We start from the raw sequence: 24,102 nt of genomic DNA, 5'->3' as shown, positions 1-24,102 counted from the left end.
AGTAAAATCTGTAGCCTACGTTTATTTAAAATAGCTTGTCAACTAATTTCTCTGTACTGTAGGCTAATTGGCCTACGTGTTGTAGCCTAGTCATTAAATAAAACAATTTAGTTCATATTTAGGTTTAAATAAAATCATAATTTTTTTTTATTTCATTTATGTTGATTATGTGAAAAGTGAAAAGCATGAGTAAGATCATGCGCAATCGCGAGACAAATGGATTGGGCAGAGAAGATTTTGACCATTTCATTAAGTTTATTTTTTGTATAAAGCCTTTCTTTAAAGTGAATTTCGTTTTGTATTAATTGTATCTTAATTTTAATAGTTGTTTCATCAACCAAATGCCTGTATTTAAAACATAAGAATTAAAAATAGCAGGAACTGGAGGCCTCATAAATGAACCCAAACTCATAAGCTTTGCCTAAAATACCAGAGAAATATATAGAAAGCTCGAAATGTGTTATTTTAAACAAAACTATTAAAAACGAAAGAAAACAGACTGCATGAAGCCTCTCTCCTACTTTATAAAGCATAGCCTAGACAATTTAAATATAATTACTCTGAATGACAAGTATGGAAATGGTCCAACCAGTAAAATATGTAGCCTACGTTTATACAAAATAGCTTGTCAACTAATGCAAGTAAATTTAAAAAGACTTACTCATCCGAAATATCCACGCCTGGATCAAGTCGCTCTTCAAAATACAAACGTTCATTGTCAGAGTCCTCTTCTTCTTCTGAGGAAAAAGTGAACTCTTCATCACTATCCAGGACGAGCTGAAGGGCTGTGTGTCATCTTCCAACGGCGCAGGAAAGTGAATGAATGAAACTTGCTGGTTTTAAAGCATTTCAGGGGGCTTTTTACCTTATTTTGCATAGATCACCTCAGCACATTATCTTATGAATAGCGCGCTCTGCGAGTGGGTGTGAACTCATTTCAGGGGGCGTTTACCTTATTTTGCATATCACCTCAGCACATTATCTTATGAATAGCGCGCTCTGCGAGAGGGCGTGAACTAATTACAGATAATTAGATGAGACGGGAGAAACGTCTCGGTTACGTATGTAACCCTCGTTCCCTGAGTAGGGAACGGAGACGTTACGTCGGATGACGACGAATGGGGTTTCGCTTAGAATGCCTATCAACTTCGAGTATATAAAACGAGCCAATGGCAAAGAAATGCCATGGGTCTGCGGAATTTGCATAGCGTAACTCCGCCCCACCCTAGGGGTATATAAGGAAGTACGCTGCAACATGCAGATATGTCTTCGCTGAGGAGCCGAGACTGAACTCAGGCGTTCCAGCGGTACAGCGGAAGTGGCAGGGAGACGTAACGTCTCCGTTCCCTACTCAGGGAACGAGGGTTACATACGTAACCGAGACGTTCCCTTTCGTTGTCACTCCGAGTTACGTCGGATGACGACGAATGGGGTTCCCAGTGTAATCACGCCACCTCCCGACTGTCTTCCAGTGCCCTGCGTAAGTGTGAGCTCCCTGTCGTGAGACTGGCACGGACGAAGGACTCCTACTTAACACAGGATTAAACCAAGGTACACTGGGAAGCATATCTCAGTGGAAATATGCAAACATGCCCAACCCAAAGGGGGGGACTTGGAATACACATATGACCCCGGAGGGCTGCATATGGAGAAATACTGGGGTATCCAGCCGCAGGTGGAATATCTCAACCCCAGGGGTGGCAAGGTGGCTTGCCAAGGGAAAGACACATGCTCAGAGAGGCTTACAGTGGAAATACACATGTGGGGGTCGCCCAGAGGGGGAACCATGCACATGGAGGCACCTAGCCAAGCGCGAAAGCTGCCGGTGGCAACTCTGGCGATGACATCGTCAGTGCTGGAGGAGACTCAGGGCTTATGAGGCTCACCTGAGGAATAATCGCACGTATCCCATCCGTGGAGAGGAATGGCGAGCAAGCGAAGACACCTGAGCAGAATCTATTACCGGCTAGTTGAAGCGAGTACACGAGAAGAAACTGGCTCCACTCGGAGATTGTAGAATCTCGCGAATGTGTTAGGTGTCGCCCAGCCTGCAGCTCTGCAGATGTCTGTTAGCGAGGCGCCATGCGCTAGAGCCCAAGAGGATGCCACACTCCGAGTGGAGTGGGCCGTCACACCAAGGGGGCATGGTCGACCTTGCTGCTGGTAAGCCAAAGCAATGGCGTCCACTATCCAGTGAGACAACCTTTGCTTGGAGAGAGCCTTTCCCTTCAGCTTCCCACCATGACAGACAAAGAGCTGGTCAGAGGTCCTGAAACACTGCGTTCTGTCTACGTAAGCACGGAGGGCGCGTACTGGACAGAGCAGTGCCAAGGCTGGGTCTGCCTCCTCCAAGGGCAGCGCTTGCAGGTTCACCACCTGGTCTCGAAAGGGTGTGGTGGGAACCTTGGGCACATATCCAGGCCGGGGTCTCAGGATCACGTGAGAATTAGCCGGCCCGAATTCCAGGCACGCTTCGTCAACCGAGAATGCCTGCAGGTCCCCTACCCTCTTGATAGAGGCCAATGCAACCAGGAGCGCTGTCTTCATAGACAGGAACTTAAGCTCCACTGATTGCAGAGGCTCAAAGGGAGCACTCTGCAGGGCAGTTAAAACCACTGAGAGGTCCCAAGAGGGAACGAGAGGAGGGCGAGGAGGATTCAGTCTCCTCGCTCCTCTCAGGAACCTGATGATCAGGTCGTGCTTTCCAACGGACTTACCTTCGACTGCGTCGTGATGTGCGGCAATGGCGGCAACATACACTTTCAGGGTGGAGGGAGACAGCCTTCGCTCCAACCCTTCTTGCAGGAAGGAAAGCACGACACTGATCGGGCATTTCGTGGGTTCTTGATGTTTAGAAGAACACCAGTTGACGAAGAGGTTCCACTTCAACGCATAGACATGTCTCGTGGACGATGCTCTAGCGGAAGTGATGGTAGCCACCACCGCTGGTGGTAGGGTACTCAAACCTACCTCGTCCCGTCCAGGAGCCACACGTGGAGGTTCCAAAGATCGGGATGAGGGTGCCACAGGGTGCCCCGTCCCTGAGAAAGCAGGTCCTTCCTCAGAGGAATAGGCCAGGGAGGTGCTGTCGCGAGGAGTACTAGTTCTGGGAACCAGGTGCGGTTGGGCCAATACGGGGCAACCAATATCACCTGCTCCTCGTCCTCCCTGATCTTGCGCAAAGTCTGCGCAAGAAGGCTCACTGGGGGAAACGCATACTTGCGTGGGCCCCGCGGCCAGCTGTGCGCCAGTGCATCCGTGCCGAGCGTGCCCTCGGTCAGGGAATAAAACAGGTCGCAATGGGACGAGTCGTGGGAGGCAAACAGATCTATCTGAGCGTCCCCGAACTGATCCCAAATCAGCTGGACCGACTGGGGATGGAGTCTCCATTCTCCAGCGAGAGGCCGAAACCGAGACAGCTCGTCGGCCGCACGGTTCAGCTCTCCCGGGATATAAATGGCTCGAAGCGACCTCAGATGCTTCTGACTCCATATAAGGAGGTGGCGGGCGAGTTGCGACATACGGCGGGAGCGTAGACCACCTTGACGGTTGACGTACGCTACTGTGGCGGTATTGTCTGAACGGACTAGTACGTGTTGACCCCTGAGCAACGCCCGGAAGCGGTGCAGGGCAAGGCGTACAGCCAGCAACTCGAGGCAATTGACATGCCAAAGGCGTTGGGGACCTGTCCAGGAGCCCGCGGCAGCATGTCCATTGCACATGGCGCCCCAGCCCGTGGTGGAGGCATCCGTTGATACAACAACATGCCTGGAAGCTCGTTCTAAGGGCACTCCGGCCCGTAGAAAACTGAGGTTCGACCACGGGGTGAAGGTCTGACGGCAGGCCGGAGTCACTGGGACTCGGAGCGTGCCGTGTTGCCATGCCCACCTCGGGACTCGATCGCGAAGCCAAAGCTGAAGCGGTCTCATATGAAGCAACCCGAGCGGCGTAACTGCGGCTGCGGATGCCATATGCCCCAGGAGCCTCTGAAAAAGTTTCAGTGGGACCGCACTCTTGCCCTCGAATTGACGAAGGCAAGTCAGCAGTGACTGCGCGCGCTCGCTCGTAAGCTGCGCGCACATGGCGACCGAGTCGATATCCATACCGAGAAAAGAGATCCTCTGCACGGGGCAGAGTTTGCTCTTCTCCCAGTTGACCCGAAGGCCCAGACGAGCTAGGTGCCGGAGCACTAGGTCCCTGTGTTCGCAAACCTGATCTCGAGAGTGAGCTAGGATCAGCCAGTCGTCGAGATAGTTCAGGATGCGAACCCCGTGTTCCCGAAGGGGAACAAGGGCTGCCTCGACGACCTTCGTGAAGACGCGAGGAGACAGGGCTAGCCCGAAAGGGAGAACCGCGTACTGGTATGCCTGCCCCTCGAAAGCAAACCGTAAGAACGGTCTGTGTCGAGGAAGAATGGAGACATGGAAGTAGGCGTCCTTCAGGTCGATCGCTGCAAACCAATCCTGCGGCCGCACACATTCGAAAATGCGTTTGGCCGTGAGCATCTTGAACGGCATCCTGTGAAGGGAGCGGTTCAAGACGCGCAGGTCCAGGATTGGCCGTAACCCACCGGTTTTCTTCGGTACAATGAAGTAAGGGCTGTAGAAGCCGGACCTCATTTCGGCTGGAGGGACAATCTCGATCGCACCCTTCGCCAGTAGGGTGGCGACCTCCGCTCTCATGACAGGGGCATTGCCACCGACCATTGTGAAGCGGACTCCCCTGAAACGGGGAGGAGATCGCGCGAACTGAATCGCGTAGCCGAGCCTGATGGTCCTCGCGACCCAGCGGGACAGTCTGGGAAGCTCTAACCAGGCTCCCAAAAACTGTACCAGCGGGGTCATGCGGACCACAGACGTACCCTCGGTGGTGCAGCGAGGCGGAATGACCGGCCCAGGCGTGGGTGGCATAGCGGCCCGGTGCGGGGGCACGGTCATTAGCCGCGTCCTGCCAGAGGATGCCAGGGGAGGACCAGCGTCCCACGGGGGCATGCTCTGGCAGGGGTCTGGCGACAGAGGGGGATGAGAGTGGCGAGGCCCGTGAGCGTCGCGCACTGCCATCCGAGAACTCTGTGTGCTCAGAGATGGGTATGTCAGTTCTGTCTTTAACCACATTAGGGTGCTGCCCGTCGAGGGACGAGCAGCGGGGGTGGGAAAACCAAGGATTCTCCCCCGGCCCTCCACCGGGGGAAGGAGCGGCCCTGCTACCGTCTCCTGTACAGAACTGAGCGCCAACTCTGAGCAGCCCGTCTCAGGAGCGCCGCTTGGCCTGGCGTTTAGCGGGGCGCGGGGCTGGAGGGGGCTGTGACGCCTTCCTACGGTTTCCTCCACGAGGCGGCCCAGATGGAGGCTGCTGCTGGGGCCGTCCGGGAGGGAGGGGAACCGCGGGAGGGCGTCCACGGCGGCGAGCGGGCTGAGGCGCCTGTGCCGACGGCTGGGGGGCAGCAGCGGGCCGTCGGGGCAGGACATGCTTGAGAGCCTCAGTCTGCTTCTGGGCAGCCGAGAACTGCTGGGCAAAGTCCTCGACTGCCCCGCCGAAGAGGCCAGCCTGGGATATGGGGGTGTCGAGGAACCGGGTTCGCTCGGCCTCCCGCATATCAGCCAGGTTGAGCCACAGATGTCTCTCCTGGACCACACAGGTGGACATCACCTGACCCAGGGAGCGTGCGGTCACCTTCGTCGCCCGGAGAGCGAGGTCGGTGGCGGCACGCAGCTCATCAAAGAGCCCTGGGTCAGTCCTCCCCTCGTGCATGTCACGCAACATCTGGGCCTGGTAGACCTGGAGTGTTGCCATGGCATGCAGTGAGGAGGCTGCCTGCCCCGCAGCTCTATAGGCCTTCGCCACAAGGGTGGAGGAGAACCTACAGGCTTTGGAGGGGTGCTTTGGGTCACCGCGGGAAGAAGCACTCTGAGGACACAGTTGCATCGCAACAGAGCGTTCAACCTGGGGAACCCCAGTGTACCCTTTGACAGCCCCCTGATCGAGAGGAGGAAAGGCGGAGGAGGCCGTCGAGCGATCACGGGAAGACAGGGGTGCCTTCCAGGACCTCGAGACCTCCTCATGCACATCCGGGAAGAAAGGAATCGGGGTGGGGCGCTGACGAGGATCAGCGGCCGCACCCAAAAACCAATCGTCCAGCCGCGAGCGCACTGGACCGGGTGGCGGGGACCACTCGAGCCCAATGGCCGCGGCTGCCCGGGAAAGCATGGCCGTCAGCTCGGGATCAGACTCGGGCAATGCTGGGACACCCGAAGGTGGCAGCACAGCCGAATCTTCCTCTCCCGAGGACTCCTGCCCACCTTGTGATGCAGCAATCGACATAGAATCCTCCTCTGGAGCGCCGAATGAGACCCGCGGCAAGTCAGAGGACTGTACCGCGGGCTCATTCGGACAACTCGCGGGTTGCACGGCGCTAGAGGACGGTGTGGAGCGTGGAATAGTCGGCGCTTTGTTCCACACCGTAACCCTCAGATCACCCTGGCCGCCAGCCGAAGTACCAGCCCTCTCGGAGCTGCTAGATCGGGGTGCGGATGAGGGGACTCTCACACGAAGATCATTGAGTCTCGATCGCAACCGTGCGATGGGCATGTTCCCGCAGTGGGAACATGACTCATCCACAAACGCTGCCTTAGCGTGCTCAATACCCAGACACACAAGACAGCGATTGTGCCCATCAGAGTCAGAAACCAGAAGACCGCAACCAGAAGTGCACGGGCGAGGCATCTTTAAAAAGACGTGCCGCGTGCAAGCTCTTTTAGAAAGGAGATTTTCTCCACAAGTGTTGAAGCGACCAGGGAGATGAACACACAAACTCTGGCAAATCACTGCACAGATAAGCAGGGAATGTGCACTCGCTGGAACTCGCTGTCACACCAACACCTGGAGAGAGGCTCGTCTCGAAGAGAATAGAGATAACTCAGAATTGGCTGTGGAGTGAAGTGAATCAACTTGGCTCCGAAGCGAAAACATATCTGCATGTTGCAGCGTACTTCCTTATATACCCCTAGGGTGGGGCGGAGTTACGCTATGCAAATTCCGCAGACCCATGGCATTTCTTTGCCATTGGCTCGTTTTATATACTCGAAGTTGATAGGCTTTCTAAGCGAAACCCCATTCGTCGTCATCCGACGTAACTCGGAGTGACAACGAAAGGGAACTGTACTTCACTTTAGTTTCATACAGATTACATTGCAGGAGAATATTTGTTTTGAATGTGAACTGTTTTATTTAAAAGTAGAAATTTAAAGCTTTCTTTAGACGCATGTTTCATGGTTGTGTGATAAGTATTCGCTGAGTTGCAGTTAATTTCCCAGACTTGTTCCAGAAAGATTTTTGCGGAGACAGAGTGAGCTGAAAGCGCACCCTGTTTATTTTATTTATTTAAAAATAAAAACAAGGTTTTGATGTTAATGTGAGTGTACACAAAAAAAAGAAGACCCTCTATAGTTTATAATCATGTATTTATTTTATTTATATGACCATAAATGACGGATTTTTTTAAGTTTATGTTGCTGCTATGTGAAAAAAATCCAGCAAAACGCGTGGGCGCGTTTCTCGACCTCAGAGGGTTAAAGTGGACGGGGTTAGACCTGCAGTGAACTATTCCTGCAGGAACTCCAGCACTGTACCATCTGGGCAGTTAACTGGGTCCAACTGACCATCACTACACCATGAAGTGAAGACTCTCCACTTCAAAGGCATAAAGTTTCCTTGTGGAGGGAGCTCTGGAGTGTAGAATGGTCTCTACAACCTCAGTTGAGAGACATGTCCCTATGAGCTGGGCCCCCTCAGAGGCCAAGCCCACAGGTTCCACATTTCTGGTCGGGGGTGAAATATCGAGCCCCCTGCTTGGGACAGAAGGTCCCTCTTGACGGGTAGCTCCAGTGGAGGCCCGTCGAGGAGAGACACAAGGGGAACCATACTCTGCCCGGCCAGCTCGGGGCTATAAGAAGTAGGCGAACCTGGTCCCTGCCTCGGCCACGTCTGTACCATAGCATCCAGTCCCAGAGGAGCTGGATGTGTGAGGGAGAACCAAAGTGGACAGTGAGACGTCTCTCGAGACGCAAACAGATCCACTTGTGCTTGTCCAAACACCCTCCATATCTTCTCCACCACCTCGGGGTGGAGCTTCCATTCCCCGGGCCTCAGCCCCTGTCTCGACAGAATGTCTGCTCCTAAATTCTGGGCCCCAGGGAGGACCACAAGAGGATTTGGCATGCCAGTTTGCATAGAGGGCGTGAGCTCAAACCCCCTTGGTGATTTATATAGGTGACTACCGATGTGTTGTCTGTGTGGACAAGAACATGGTGTCCCCTGAGATCTGTGAGGAAATTCTTTAGAGCAAGAAATACAGCCAACATCTCCAGACAGTTGATTTGCCATGAAAGATGATGGTCCTTCCACAGACCTTGAGTTGAGCGACCCTCTAGGATCGCTCCCCAGCCCGTGAGAGAGGCATCCGGCATTAGCAACTTGCGACGACAAGAAGCTCCCAACACGGGACCTTGGGACAGGAACCACGGTTTCTTCCACATAACCAGGGCACGTAAGCATCGCCGCGTGACCTTGATTGTGCGAAAGGGGTTGCCCCTCAGGGAAAACCCTCTGGTCCTGAGCCACCACTGCAGGGGCCTCATGTATAGCAGTCCAAAAGGTATCACGTTGGAAGCTGCTTCCATTAGACCCAACAGTCTCTGAAACTGTTTGACAGTGAGTGACTGGCCTAGCTTTATACTTTTCACAGCCGAAAGGATGGATTCTATACGTGCCGGTGACAGGCGCGCCTGCATTGACATTGAGTCCCAAACCACGCCTAGAAAAGTGGTCCTCTGAAGTGGAGAAAGCACACTCTTTTAGGTGTTTAGCCGTAACCCCAACTCTTTCATGTGGGCGAGAACGACATCTTGATCCCGAACCACCAACTGATGCGACTGAGCTAGAATCAACCAATCGTCGATGTAGTTCATAATCCGAATACCCTAAAGGCGCATGAGAGCCAGAGCTGCATCCACGCATTTGGTGAAAGTGCGGGGTGATAATGCTAGGCCAAATGGAAGAACTCGATATTGGTAAGCTTTGCCCCCAAAAGCGAACCTCAGGAACTTCCTGTGACATGGAAGGATGGAAATATGGAAGTATGCGTCCTTGAGATCTATCGTGACAAACCAGTCCTCGGATCTGATCTGTGGCACGATTTGTCTCAGTGTTAACATTTTTAACTTTAGTTGCATAACAGACTCGTTTAGAACTCGAAGATCCAAAATGGGACGCAACCCCCCGTCCTTTTTTGGAACTATGAAATACCGGCTGTAGAACCCTGTTTCCCTGTTGGAGGGAGGTACATATTCTATGGTCCCTTTCTCTAACAGAGTCTTCACTTCTTGTTCCATAACCAGAACCTGCTCGGGGTCCACAAGGGTGGGTAGGACCCCCAGAAACCGAGGGGGGCGAGACCCAAACTGTATTTGATACCCTTTTTCTATGGTCTGCAGTAGAGCTTAAATCGGGCCCAAAAAATCAAGCCCGACCCAGCCCGAGCACGTTGTGTCCGAGCCCGGCCCGACCCGACACGTTTACTGTAATTATGAGCCCGAGCCCGATTTAAACCCGACCATTTTTAATATGTGGGCCGTTATAACCAGGGGCGGCGCCAGAATTTTTTTAAGCAGGTGCTGCTGTGCTCATTTAGGCTACAGGGGGAGCTGCGCAGTTATATATATTATATAAATACTATTTAATAAATGAGCAATTAAAGTTTTAATTTTATTAAATTGAACAAGCACAACATTCAGCATTCAATCAAATATTCTTAAAGATTTATTATTATTAATAATGTTACTTCAACATATTGTTATTTCAACATAATATGTGTGAGCAACAAGCAAGATGTGCATTTGTAAATTCGGTGACAGCGTGTGTTACGAGTTTCAAATGGTGTGACCGCGGCGCGCCGGCGACTTCATGTCATGATTATAATGTCTGCTATATTGCTTTTTATTAAGCTTCACCAGTGCGTCGGCGCACTGAAGCGTTTTTTTATTTATTTAGTTCAAAGTTACTATCAGATTAAAGGTGAACTAAGTAACTTTTTTTACCTTAACTGAACAGCTTCGGAGTCATTGGAATGGTTATATTACTTATTTCGGGTTGAATGGTGGTCGTTTCGCACCCCCCTGGTGCCCGTGAGCGGAAAATACGCACTTGCAACTTTGAGCCGGCGGGCCGCCGGCCGCTGCGTCAGGAAGTCTCGCGTGATATCAGGTCTCGCGATGTAAACAATTGCTTTACGGCAGGGTGGGAATTATACCGCGGCCACGCGGCCATGGCCGCCGTTGCCCTACACTTTGGCCTTCATGCCCCGTGAAAAAAAAATCATCGTACGGCCACAGTGGCCTGTGTGCCCTGGCCCTGTCCAAGTTCCATGTATAAAGCGCCAGTGCGGCATAGTGGGCTTGCTTTGAATTACAGCGAGCCACCCAAGTAGTCTCTGAACTTCAATTAGTTCGTGGATTCGCGCAGGTGCAGTGTAGGGCTGGGCGATATATCGATATAAAACATATATCGATATATTTTTGAAATGCGATATGGAATTAGACCATATCGCATATCGATATAGTTCAAATGTCCTTGCTCCCCGCGCCTCCTTTTCCACTCTGCGTGCGTGTTTAGAGCATGTTATGTTATGAGAGGCGAATCATGACTACTTCAGAAAACCCAGCACAATCGCTGTATCGCCTCACTGATCAAGTGCAAAAGAAACTACGAGCATGCAACGCCGTTACGTTGTAAATTACACGAAATAAAAGTAATGCAGGTATGATTTTCATTCTATTCACCAGGAGCAGTTTCCATGTTTCATTAACAGTTATTGTTAATATTGTGTATTCACCATGTTAACTGTCCTTTCCATATTAACCCCAAAATGCCACTATTTTTTCTTTGTGTTATTTTTTATATTTTTAAATGACTGTAGTGGCTCATACCAACATTGTATTAACAAAAACTAGTTTGGGACTGCTATTTAATAACTTTAGCATAGGCCTAATGTTTATTTATTAGTACTAGTCTTTACTATTAGTCATATTCTTACAATTTATGTTATATATGTATATGTATGTATGTATATATATAGGCAAATTATAACATGTTTACACAAAATTTGTTTATAGCCTATATTGAATGTAAACTTTGATAATCATAATTAATAACTCACATTCTCACATGATATAGAGGACTGAATGAATATTTTGAATGCTTTTATTGGCATTTATGTTGTTTCTATTGTTGTGAGGGTGTATACCTTCTGGATGAAATGGTTCTCTCTCTCACACTCACATGATATAGAGGACTGAATGAATATTTTGAATGCTTTTATTGGCATTTGTGTTGTTTCTGAATGCTTTTATTGGCATTTGTGGTGTTTCTGAATGCTTTTATTGGCATTTATGTTGTTTCTATTGTTGTGTGAGGGTGTATACCTTCTGGATGTAATTGCGCTCTCTCTCTCTCTCATTAAAAAAAACATTTTTTATTAAAAAAGTAATAATCCATGTCTTATTCCAAATTAGGATGTTATGGTATCAATCTGAATGGGAAAACCATCGAATTGTACTCAATGGCCTTTGTGCCCTGTCATATGGCCTTGGTGCCCGTAAAAAAAAAAAAAAAGGTGGAGGCCAAATGGCCTTGCCCCTAAAATTACATAATTCCCACCCTGCTTTACGGCCAAAAGAAATCTGCTAAAATGCTGTCATTATTGCGCTCCCTCACGCTGTCCGAACCCGAATGAAGAAGACGTTTTAAAGAACGTCCCATCTGCTTTGATGTCGTTGATCTATAGCCTCTGGTGTCTGAGAATCACCAACGAGTTTTTACGACAGTGTTGTCAAATATCTATTCCGAAGCTGTGGGGGGAGCTCTAGAGAGAAACCTGCGAGCAAAAAGCGAGAATACAGCGAAGAAGTCCCGAAGCTACTGAGCCCTGCTTTAAATGTTATACCAGAGAATGTCTAATATGGCGAGAAGTTTCACTCTCACTACACTTCCGGCTTCTGAACTGGTTGCAGTTCCACTCTGATTCCATATGAGGGCGCTCACAGGACGAGTGCAGAATGAATGGAGGTCAATGGCGGTATACCCCTCAAAATCCACTTTTCTCAGGATATAATTTTTTGTCTAGTAATTTGAATGTTGTATTCGAAAGGAGATGCAAAGAAATTACACATTGCTGGGTGTTAGATTTTTTAGAGTCACTTATTTGATTTAAAAAAGTCTTTCAAAATGTCAATGACGTCAGAATGCTGACGTCATTAGCAGAATGCTAGCGTGTTATGGGCAACAACAACTCAACCTGTAAGAAATCAAAACGACATAAGTACTCGTTCATTCAACTTTCGACCTAAAACCCATGTTGAACTTGCAAAATCTACAATCACATCTGAGATTTCTCAACGGCAATCGGGTGAAAGAGACAAATTTAGCCGTCTAGCCCCATTGACTCCCATTCATTTTGCACTCATGGCGAGCGCCCCCAGTGGAACTCTGGTGGTACTACAACCAAAATTCGGTACAATAGGACTTAATAGGGAGTGGACAGGCTCTCCGTAGACGGGCTCTGGTTATACTTTGACAAACTATGCATCATTAAAAAGATATAAGACTCAAGTTTCAGTATTTGACCACTATTGTATTCTGAGAAACTTATAGTGACAGTTATGTCTTAATTTGTGTCAGGAGTTATGAAATGAAAAAATGCGTTGATCCCTTTAATATGAATTATGAGCGTCAGCTGGTCCATTCAGAAAAAAAACTCAGTGCTGTTGTCATGACAGTGCTATACAAAACAACGTCCCTCAGGACTTTTAGCTCAAAAATGTGCAGACTTGGAGAAATATTGATATATTCTCATAGATTCACATCATATTTCTATAGACAGGAATAATATTTATTGAATTTATACCCAAATGCGTCGATGTAATCATTATGAGCGCTTCTTACTGAGATGTGCTGTGTTTTCAATTCATACCTATAGCCTGAGGGCGCTATATGCACAATAATACTCCATAGGCTATATGGAACATGAAGAAGAGCCATAATCATGTGACCTTCAAGGACGTCACTGATAGCAGCTACACACAAAGCTAACACAGAGATCGCTGTAATATGCAGATACAGACGTTTTGAAGACAATAAACATGATTGCAAATGATATTTGATTTGCCTGTGTTCTTCAAGCAATGCCAGGTATTTTTAGAATAATAGATTATATTTATAATGTAATGCTAATCGATATAGACTTTATCATTGTACATAATTCTATAAATAATATATTTTCTGTCTGATTTTTTTTTATCTGAAGCCAAATTAGATCACAGAAGATTATTTAAAACACTCAACTTGCGTTATAAAGTACGTTTGGAGCACAAACATGGTTTTAATCTCATAAATGGTCGTGTATTGATGGTGTGCTAAGCTAACATGCTAGCTAGGCCCAAAATAAAGTAATTTGACATGATCTTGAAAAACATTTAACTAAATACAGAGTTTTAGACTTATCATTTTCAGATTTTAAATATAACATGGTCACACATATGGCTTTAGCTGCAGTGCATTTCTAGATTGCTCCAGGGCCCACTTCAATTTTATTTTCATGAATATGTTTCATAAAAATAAATTTATAATAACTTTACAAAACTTTGAAGCTATTTAAAAAATGTTTTTTCATTATGACAATAATTAATTCTACATTTACAATAAACTACCAGGTGTCAGCTTTCAAATGAGATCATACTTGTGCTTTTAGTGCAAAGGGTTCATGAACTGTATGTGTTTCAGTTTGGGTATGTCATTTCTGGGGATTTTTCAAAAGTGGCGTTGCAGCTTAACAGCCAGGCAAATGGTTGATGAAAAATGTATTAAAATTAAGATACAATTTATACTAAACGAAATTCACTTTAAAGAAAAGCTTTCTTCAAAACAAAACTTAACAAACTTGAAACTATGTGCTTATTTAATGGCTAAAACACGTAGGCTACTACAGACTCTCTTTTTGTACAAATTGCAGCACATTCATTTAATTCTGAATTTTGCACATGTAAGTTGAAAGGCATTTGTTTGTGCATAGTAAAACATATCTGTAACATTTATCAAGTTCATGTGCGTGCAATTATCTTAATGAATAGACCTAATGCGACAAGGAAGAAGCATGCAAACTGCGTTGTTTGTTTATTCAGAAATAGTTGAATGGATCGGAAAAGTAACAAAAGCGGGTATTGAGGCCTGAGGCTGACTACTATAATAATTTCTGTCATGGCAAGACTGCTTGTCTGTTCATCATCGAAGTCCCGTTTTTTTTTTTTTTTTTTTTTTTTTTTTTGCGCTGTCATAGGCGAGCAGCGTGCACATTTAATGCACGAGACAAAGCCAACACATTATGTTGTCACTCCCCACGACTAGTTTAAAGATATAACTTGCTCAAAGTTAATTCTCCTGTTTTCATTTTTTTCTTTGCTTCTTCAAGATCCATGTCGCACTTAGAATAGCAACTTAGAATAGCAACAGAATAGCCTACAGCATACAGAATTAAAGCTCTAGTCTGCAGGACCCAACGAGAAACATTTGGCAGTAGCTTACACACTGCCAAAGATTCTACTAGAGTTACCAGTCTCTCGAGACTGGCTTCTGGATTTTGTTGTTGTTGAGTAGTCAGTCCGTCGGCCCTGTAACGGTGGACCGGCAGGGAACGACTGAACAGACTGCTCTGGGACCCTCCTCAGAGGGGGCGGGCATCCCGAGGTCCGTTTTCGGGTGGTCCTATGTGCTCGCCGGAGACCGCTGCGCCCTGAAGCACATGAGGTGGCAGGGTTGGCAGAACGGTCCCCTGAGGGCACCGAACAAAGAGGTGTTGACCGCTCTACTTTGGGGGGGACTGCCCTCACTGGCCTGAGCCCTCAGGCGTCAGGACCTTTTCCCCGCAGTCTTCTTAGCTATAATAACGGTCCTCAGATCCACTTTACCCTTCGAAGGCTGTGGCTGAGAGCGCCCTCCGTATCACCAGGACTTCTGTGGGGGAGCACGGGAGGCAACGCTCTGCTTTTGGGTGGCACGGTGGGAAGAGCTGGCTTTAGAAGATTGGGGCTGCTCCCGCTCAGCAGCCCCAGGATGAGAGTGACGGGGGAGGAGTTTCTGAAAGGCAGCTGCCTGTTTCGATGCCTCCTGAAACCTCTCGACAACTGACTTAATGGCGTCGCCGAAGAGGCCAGAAGTTGACAGAGGTGCATCCATAAGAAAATATTTGTCTTTTTCTTTTATATTGCTGAGATTGAGCCACAAATGCCTCTCAGTGGCCAACAGGGCTGCCATAGACCGGCCGATAGATTTAGCCATCTCCTTGGTGGCCCTGAGGGATAAATCTGTGGCTCTACATAGTTCGCAAACTACCTCAGGTCCGATACCCCCGCCCTCATCTAGATCTCCTAATAATTCAGTCTGGTAGGCCTGCAGGCCTGAATAAGGTTTGCCCACCAGCAAAGATGTAGTTCTGACCGGCTTGGTGGGCAGGTGAATCAGGTGAAGGTAGAGATAAGGCTGGGCCCATCTCAAACCCCTCTGATAGATCCATTTGCAAACCCCAAGACCGCGATCACCCCAGAGCCCTGGGGAACGCGAGCCTGAGCGTCCTCGCGAAAGAACGGCAGGCGGGATCGGAGCGTCCGCATGGGAAGCAGATTGCAGTGCTCACAGCCAGCACCCTCGAGTCACCCAAACAAGCTACACAAAGAACGTGTGTGTCCCTACCTGTTATATAACGTGGGCAGGGGTGCACACATGATCTAAACTGCTGCTTGCTTGCCATAACTTTATATGATATAAAGACAGACAACACCAAATAAGACTGGACAGATTTCACAAAGCGTGCTACTGAAGACACAGAAACTGACGCTCTCTGTTTTCGAGCAGGCTTTATAGCTTCCTGGTTCGTGACGTCACCTGCATCTGACGTTCCGTCACACCATTGGACTGATTTTACATGTGCTTCAAGACGTCATCACGCGAAGCGTTCCCATAGCGTCAATCTCGACGCAATGCGAGTTCCCTTGAAAGGGAACAGGATTTTTGTGCCGTTTTCATTACAATAAATTTTTAAATCTGTAACTTTTTTAAAGTTAACTTTTTAAAACTGTTTTCACTTCAGCAATAATCTGCCAAGTGTTGTCTTTGAAAAGAGATCAAACTTAAGTCTGTGCTCTAATGCGACATTTACAACAGTTTAAGTTGGAAATTAAATTTTCAGGTCTGTGCTAAAAAAGTGAATAAATGGATTATAACTTTAGCGTAAATTTTATTTAGTACCATAAAATCCCCTGAAAATACAAAATATTAAATAAAAAACATCAGTCTTTTGACGATGTAATCGTGCAGCTCTAGTGTCAGTACATGCTCTTCTGGGATAAAGAAGGATGTTTTGCGTTCTGTCTGTTTTGATGTGACCATGAAAGGTTTGAGCAGATCAGGGGAAGTTGGTGATATCGAAAGAGTGATCAGTCTTCTATGTTTCAGGAGCATCTCTGCCGGCCGAGCGTGGCGTCAAACAAGCAGGCGTTGCGCAAGTTCCACAAGGAGTTGCTGTTAGCGCTCTGCAGCCGCGTCCGACTGACGCTGAAGGTGAAGAGCTGCGAGGAGAGCGCTGATGCTCTCTGGAGGTACGGCAACACCAGCCTGTCTGGACACTACCACAACACTGCACACATGCGCACAAGATTTCACCAACTCAACGTATTTGCACAAATCATATAATCCCTTTAATGTGTGGAGACATCGCTGTTTAACCGATCATCTCTTCCTCTATACTACTATTTACAGCAGCAAATAAACAGCAATGAACATCAGAAGGAACAGCTTACTGAAATCAATCATGCCTCATGTAATCAATCAATCAGCGTTTCAACCACGGAAAAGATGCCAATAAAACAGCTAGAGAACAATAATGCCACTATAAGGAGATAATACAGTTAAAGACCCAAGGACCAGATATGATTAATGAAGACCAGGAGTTAGAAGTGCAGCCAATTTAAGACAAGATTCAGAATTAAAATAAATTGAAGATTTTTTTTACACAAGATAGTTTGCCGTTTCATTAGCAAAAGTCAGCTTCAAGACTCATAGGAGTTCGTAGGCTCCTCTTACAGTTACAAAGATCACAGCAGTTATACTTCACCACACACACACACACACACACACACACACACACACACACACACACACACACACACACACACACACACACACACACACACACAGCAGTTATACCCTTCACCACACACACACACACACACACACACACACACACACACACACACACACACACACACACACACACAGCAGTTATACCCTTCACCACACACACACACACACACACACACACACACACACACACACACACACACACACACAGCAGTTATACCCTTCACCAAGGTCTAAGCTACATCATCGCTTCAGGTTGAGTGATTCTCATTGGCTAAGAAATAGATAAACAAACATTTTCCACACATGGACAGATAGACTGAATCTGTAATCTCCATCGATTATGCAGCCCTGGATTTAGGCCCGTCGTGACCTTCCACGTCGCAGATCTGCGTTTCTGTCCATCTCCAATAATGACTTCTGCAAGTCTGTCCATCTCCAATAATGACTTCTGCAAGTCTGTCCATCTCCAATAATGACTTCTGCAAGTCTGTCCATCTCCAATAATGCAATGTTTGGAGTGAACTTTGAGTGTTGATTATTAAATGAATTTGATTAATTTATCATTAAATAAACTTTATTCACTTCAGAGCATCACTAGTTTGTAGCAGTATCAGTAACGCTTGTCTGTGCTATCACTACTAGTCTTTCTGTTTGGTTTTTTTGGTTTTTGCTCGACAGGTTCTATATGTCAGAAAGACTTTTTTTTAAATGTCTTTTTAGTTACAACAAATTAATCAGATTTTTAATTGACAGTAATAATTTCATAAAGCCACTTTGGCTGGTAAAGGATAGTGGCAGTTTTCACCCAGACTCATAGATGTCTTTTTTTCAGTGTTAGCCTGCTAGATAACGTCAGTGCTTCAGTCAGCAGACTTCAGGTTCACGCGTTCATGAAATGTTCACGGCATGTTTCTGCTGCAGTTTGGACCGTGCGATGCAGTCTCTGAAGAACACGGCCACAAACACTCTGGACGAGCTGTCGGAGGTGTTCACGGAGACGAGGGCTCAGCTGTACCTGTACGCCGGGACGCTGCTGCTGAAGACGGCGCAGGACGGGCTGCAGCAGTGGAGGGCCGTGCGGGATTTAGCCGCGCTCTGTTATCTCGTGGCCTATCAGGTATGATTTGTGTTTCCTCTGCTTCATGCAGCTCGTGTGATCAGCCACTGGACAGTGTAATGTTCATGCTTTCCTCAGGCTCCGAGACCCAAAGTCAAGAGCTTGAAAAGTGAGCATGCGTCCCATGAGCCTTTGGAGCTGCTGGCTTCGGACCGCCAGAGCCAGGCGGGTCACATGCTGTTGAATCTGAGCCGGGACGTGGAGCAGCTGCTGAAGGACGTGGTGGAGGCGTTCGGGAACCGGAACGGGCCGAGAGTTCTGTTCGACGTGCTCTTCGGCTCACAGGCGCACGACCAGCTCTCCTTCATCTGCAACGAAGGAGTGCACATGGTCAGCCCACACGTGCCCAGCACCGACGATCTGGCCAAGTGGGACAGCGGTGAGTGTCCCACACTCTAGATCAGGGGTGGGCAAACTTTTTGGCTCAAGCGCCACACTGGGTTTTAAAATTTGACAGAGGGCCGGCCCAGTAGCAGGTCTCATGAAAGTGCGTATCTATACCACTAATTTTATTTCTCGTGCCATTTATACGCCAAAAATGTTTTTTGCGTGCATATGCTACGCACTGTAAACCCCTTGGTTAGGATTAGGGGTGCGGAGTGCGTGCCTATTACACGCCATAAAGTGCGTATCATATGCATGCGAAAACTGCGTATCATAAGCACTACAAATACAATTCGTGGTATTCGCACTTTCATGAGATCGGGCTGAGCAAACACATTTACGTTGTGGCAACGTCTGCATGAACGTTGCGTCTGCGTCTGCGGCTCAACGTCTGCGGCTGCGGCTCAAATATCCAAGATGGCGCCGCGGATGGCTGCCTCGGTGTTGAGCTCTCCAGTTGTTACACTGTTTTTGTTAGTTTGTCCTGTTTTATGTTTGTCATTCGCTATCAGTTATACCAGGGACGAACTGCTGAACATTCGGCAGTGCACACCAACTGATCACCAACCAGTTTTTGATTCTTCTGGCGTTTTGCGGAACATTGTCGTCGGTTGCGCCGCTGCACTGTGGAAACAGTATAAGACGCGCAGGCGTGGGAAGCGAGCCGGCACACTCGTTAAGCTCAGGCAGCGCGGATTCAGAACGGCGCTGCCTAGCATCCATCTGGCGAATGTCCGCTCTCTCCCTAACAAAATGGACGAACTACTTCTGCTCTCACGCAAAAACAAGGACTTTACCAACTCTGCTGCTCTGTGTTTCACGGAAACCTGGCTGAACGAAGCCATTCCGGACAGCGCGTTACATCTACCGGACTTTCAGCTGTTCAGAGCGGATCGCGATATGGAGTCAACGGGGAAAACGCGCGGTGGTGGGACATGCTTTTACATCAACAGAAGGTGGTGTACTGATGTAACTGTGTTAAGGAAGATGTGCTGTCCTGATGTGGAAGTGCTTTTCATTAACTGTAAGCCGTTCTACTCGCCGCGGGAGTTTTCCTCGCTCGTTCTCATCAGTGTTTACATTCCACCGCAAGCACACGTGAGTACGGCGCTGCAACAGCTGGCTGATCTGATCACAGAAACAGAACAACAACACCCGGACTCTGTTCTTATCATTCTCGGAGACTTTAATCAGGCAAAACTCACACGTGAACTGCCTAAATTCAAACAGCACATTACATGCCCCACCAGAGACAATAATATTTTGGACCATTGCTACACCACAACAAAGGATGCATATCGCTCCATCGCCAGAGCAGCTCTAGGACTTTCCGATCACTGCCTGGTTCATCTTCTACCAACTTACAGGCAAAAACTTAAAACTGCTAAGCCAGTAATAAGGACTGTAAAGAGATGGACCAACGACACAGAGCAGGTCTTACAAGCCTGTTTTGAATGCACTGACTGGAGTGTTTTTGAAGCTGCTGCCAGCGATCTGGACGAGCTCACAGAGACTGTAACATCATACATCAGTTTCTGTGAGGATTTATGCATCCCTACCAGGACTTACTTATCATTCAACAATGATAAACCATGGTTCACACCAAAACTCAGACAGCTTCGTCAGGTCAAAGAAGATGCCTACAGGAGTGGGGATAGGATCTTGTATAATCAGGCCAGGAACACACTGACAAAGGAGATTGAAGTGGCTAAGAAGAGCTATGCCAAAAAGCTGGAAAACCAGTTTTCCTCCAACGACCCTGCATCAGTGTGGAAAGGCCTGAAAGACATTACCAACTACAAGACACCATCCCCCAGCATCGACAGCAACAAGCATCTTGCGAACGAGCTGAATGTCTTTTACTGTAGATTTGAGACCCCCGATCAGACACCCCATACCCGCCCTGACCATCTCTCTACACAGCCATCAACACCTCCAGCCATCCCCCTCCCCTCCCCCCCTGCACTTCAGATCAGTGAGGATAATGTGCGTCAGATCTTCAGGAAACAGAAGAGAAGGAAAGCACCAGGCCCAGACGGTGTTTCACCAGCCTGTCTGAAAACCTGCGCTGACCAGCTGGCCTCTATCTTCTCACTGATCTTCAACAGATCACTGGAGCAGTGCAAAGTCCCTCTCTGCTTTAAACGCTCCACCATCATCCCAATCCCGAAGAAACCAAAGATCACAGGACTCAATGACTACAGACCTGTTGCCTTAACATCTGTGGCCATGAAGTCATTCGAAAGACTGGTGTTAGCATATCTGAAGGACATCACTGGACCCTTGCTGGACCCCCTGCAGTTTGACCCCTATGCAAGGATTCTGTTCGTGGACTTTAGTTCTGCCTTCAACACCATCGTCCCATCACTGCTCCAGACCAAACTGACCCAGCTCTCTGTCCCTAGCTCCATCTGTCAATGGATCACCAGCTTTCTGACAGACAGACAACAGCTAGTCAGAATGGGCAAAATCACGTCCGACAGCCGCACCATCAGCACCGGTGCTCCACAGGGATGTGTTCTCTCACCACTGCTCTTCTCCCTGTACACAAATGACTGCACCTCTAAAGACACCTCTGTCAAGCTCCTGAAGTTTGCGGACGACACTACTGTTATCGGACTCATCCGGAACGGTGACGAGTCTGCGTACAGACAGGAGGTGGAGCAGCTGGCTCTTTGGTGCAGTTATAACAACCTGGAGCTGAACACGCTCAAAACAGTGGAGATGATCGTGGACTTCAGGAGAAACCCCCCTGCACTCCCTTCACTCACCATCATGGACAGCACTGTGACTGCAGTAGAGTCATTCAGGTTCCTGGGCACCACCATCTCTCAGGATCTGAAGTGGGACACTCACATAGACTCTATTGTGAAGAAAGCCCAACAGAGACTGTACTTCCTGCGTCAGCTGAGGAAATTCAACCTGCCACAGGAGCTGCTCGTACAGTTCTACTCAGCTGTCATCCAGTCCATCCTCTGCACTTCCATCACCGTCTGGTTTGGCTCTGCTACCAAAACCGACCTCCGTAGACTACAGCGGATAGTTCGGACTGCTGAGCGAATCACTGGCACTACCCTTCCCACACTCAAAGTACTGCACTCATCCAGAGTGAGTAAAAGGGCTCGCAAAATCACTCTGGACCCGTCACACCCAGCACACTTTCTGTTTGAACTGTTACCGTCTGGTCGACGCTACAGAGCACCGAGCACAAAAACAACCAGACACAGGAAAAGTTTCTTTCCCCAGGCCATCTACCTCATGAACACTTAAATGTTCCCCTACTGTGGAACAAACATGTGCAATACTTCCCTCAGACATTTCATTATAGCACCTTATAACTTTATATATATTTATAATTTATAATCTTTTATTTTTATTTTATTTTAATTTTTTCTATTTTTTTATTTTATTTATACCTATGTTACTTGTCACTTGTCTTGTCACTTTATATTGTATGTGTACTGGAAGCTACTGTCACCAAGACAAATTCCTCGTATGCGCAAGCATACTTGGCAATAAAGCTCTTTCTGATTCTGATTCTGATTCTGATTCTGATGAAATTCAACAACTGAGAGACGACATTCTGACAATACATTTTTTATGCTAGATATCTCCCATTTAGCATGTTATGTTTTGAGGTTAATTTTGAATTAGTCAGATGTTAGATAATTATAGCATATACTTTTTAAATATTGTTTATCCTTATTATTATTTAATGGGCCTAACAGTAAATTAGAAACAAAACACCTGCAAGTGTACACTTAGAAGAGTAAAAATGACAGAAGGTTACGTTAATTCAACTTTATTAAAACTGCATATGTGGCAATCAATTTGCACTTCCAAAAGTCATACATTTGTGGAAAAAAACGAAATAAACGAATATACAAATTTATTTTAAGTATAATAAAATAAAACATAAAAAGCAAAGGCAGATCAGAACATTTAATGAACAAAACCGGGTTCACGTGGCAGACAGGGGAGCGTAGTCGAAAGCCGGGCGATAAAGGTCGGTAAACGGAATCAGTCAGGATACATCCACAAATCCAGAGGAGCAAAGAAACTAAATAGCAGACAAATCAAAAGAAAAAACTATTCAGGTGTGCAAGCGGTTACCAAACATTTTTTTTTCTCTGTGAGTTTCCAAAAAAGGAAAAAACATTAACGTGCAACAAGCCTATACGCTTAAGTCGCTGTCTGTTCAAGGAGTGCTGAAATGTCAATTATTCAATCGTGTGCAACGTTCTGTGTTTGCTGGGATATTAGTTAAGTTACAGTATATGATGAACTAATATAAATTACATATGAAACTCAATACCTAAAAGGTAAAGATTAGACTACCTACCTACCTTATTCAGTTTCAATGAGAACAGTGTTGTTGATCACCCTTTTTTGCCAGCGCATCGAAGTTTGGTGTCAGTTTAGTTGTGGCAATTCTCAGGACCGATCTCAGGTGATCATCAGTTAACTGGGATCTGTGGCGTGCTTTGTTGATGTTCATCATGCTGAACGTCTGCTCACACACGTAAGTAGAGCCAAACAACACCAGCATCTTCTGTGCCAACTACCGGATGTTTGGAAACTTGGTTTCGTTGAGTGAAGCATAAAACTTATCCACGTTCAAGGAGTCGAACCTCTCCTTTAAGACAGAGTCACACTGCAGATCTATCAATTCCAATTGCAACTCCTGCGGCGCTGTTTCAGAGTCCAGTGAACAGGGGACATGACACCAGCTGAAGTGACTTCTCAATTTTTTCAAAATCAGAGAATCGACGGCAAAATTCTCTGTGCAGGACATCCAGTGATTTGCTGTATTTCTTCGCATGTTGAGAGGCCTCTTTCAGCGTCGCTAGTGTGGGGAAATGAGTGAATGTGTTGTTTGAAATTTGCCTTGAGAATAAAGTCAGTTTGGTTTTGAAGGCTTTCACATTTGTATGCATTTCATGCACAAATTGATCTTTCCCTTGCAGCTTCTCGTTCAGCACATTCATGTGTGCCAATATGTCAACAGCGAACGCAAAATCACAAAGCCAGTCGGTGTCGCTCAGCTCAGGAAAATCGTCAGCCTTCCCCATTAACTCCAAAAATGAGCTTATCTCCCCTTTGAGCTCCCACACTCGTTGACATGCTTTCCCCAAACTTAACCACTGGACATTAGAGTGGCACAGTAAGTCCTGGTGATCAGCATCAGTTTCTTCAAGGAATTGAATGAATTGACGGTGGTTAAGTCCTCTTGCGCAAATGAAGTTAATGAGCTTTACGACTACCTTCACTACATGATCAAGCTGCAATACAGACTTGCACAGAACTTCCTGATGGATTATGCAGTGCAGGAAAATTATATCCAACTCAGGGTTTTC

General features: G+C 47.2%; 2 protein-coding genes across 2 annotated transcripts in view; both read left to right on the top strand.

The window, feature by feature from the left end:
* The window catches only part of LOC309502198 (E3 SUMO-protein ligase RanBP2-like), a 103,732-nt gene that overhangs the window by 21,625 nt on the left and 58,005 nt on the right, over positions 1–24,102 (top strand).
* Positions 16,468–23,182, top strand: LOC309502195 (ranBP2-like and GRIP domain-containing protein 3). The gene is made up of 4 exons (XM_082174472.1): positions 16,468–16,700; positions 18,166–18,361; positions 18,440–18,740; positions 23,142–23,182. The coding sequence occupies exons 1-4, from the start codon at positions 16,549–16,551 to the stop codon at positions 23,165–23,167; spliced, it is 675 nt and encodes a 224-aa protein (XP_082030598.1). The 5' UTR covers positions 16,468–16,548; the 3' UTR covers positions 23,168–23,182.

The sequence above is a fragment of the Leuciscus leuciscus genome (assembly GCF_965113295.1).
Source record: "Leuciscus leuciscus genome assembly, chromosome: 7".
Classification (NCBI taxonomy): Eukaryota; Metazoa; Chordata; class Actinopteri; order Cypriniformes; family Leuciscidae; genus Leuciscus; species Leuciscus leuciscus.
The sequence above is the reverse complement of the archived record's forward strand: the minus strand, read 5'-3'. Positions and strand labels throughout refer to the sequence as shown.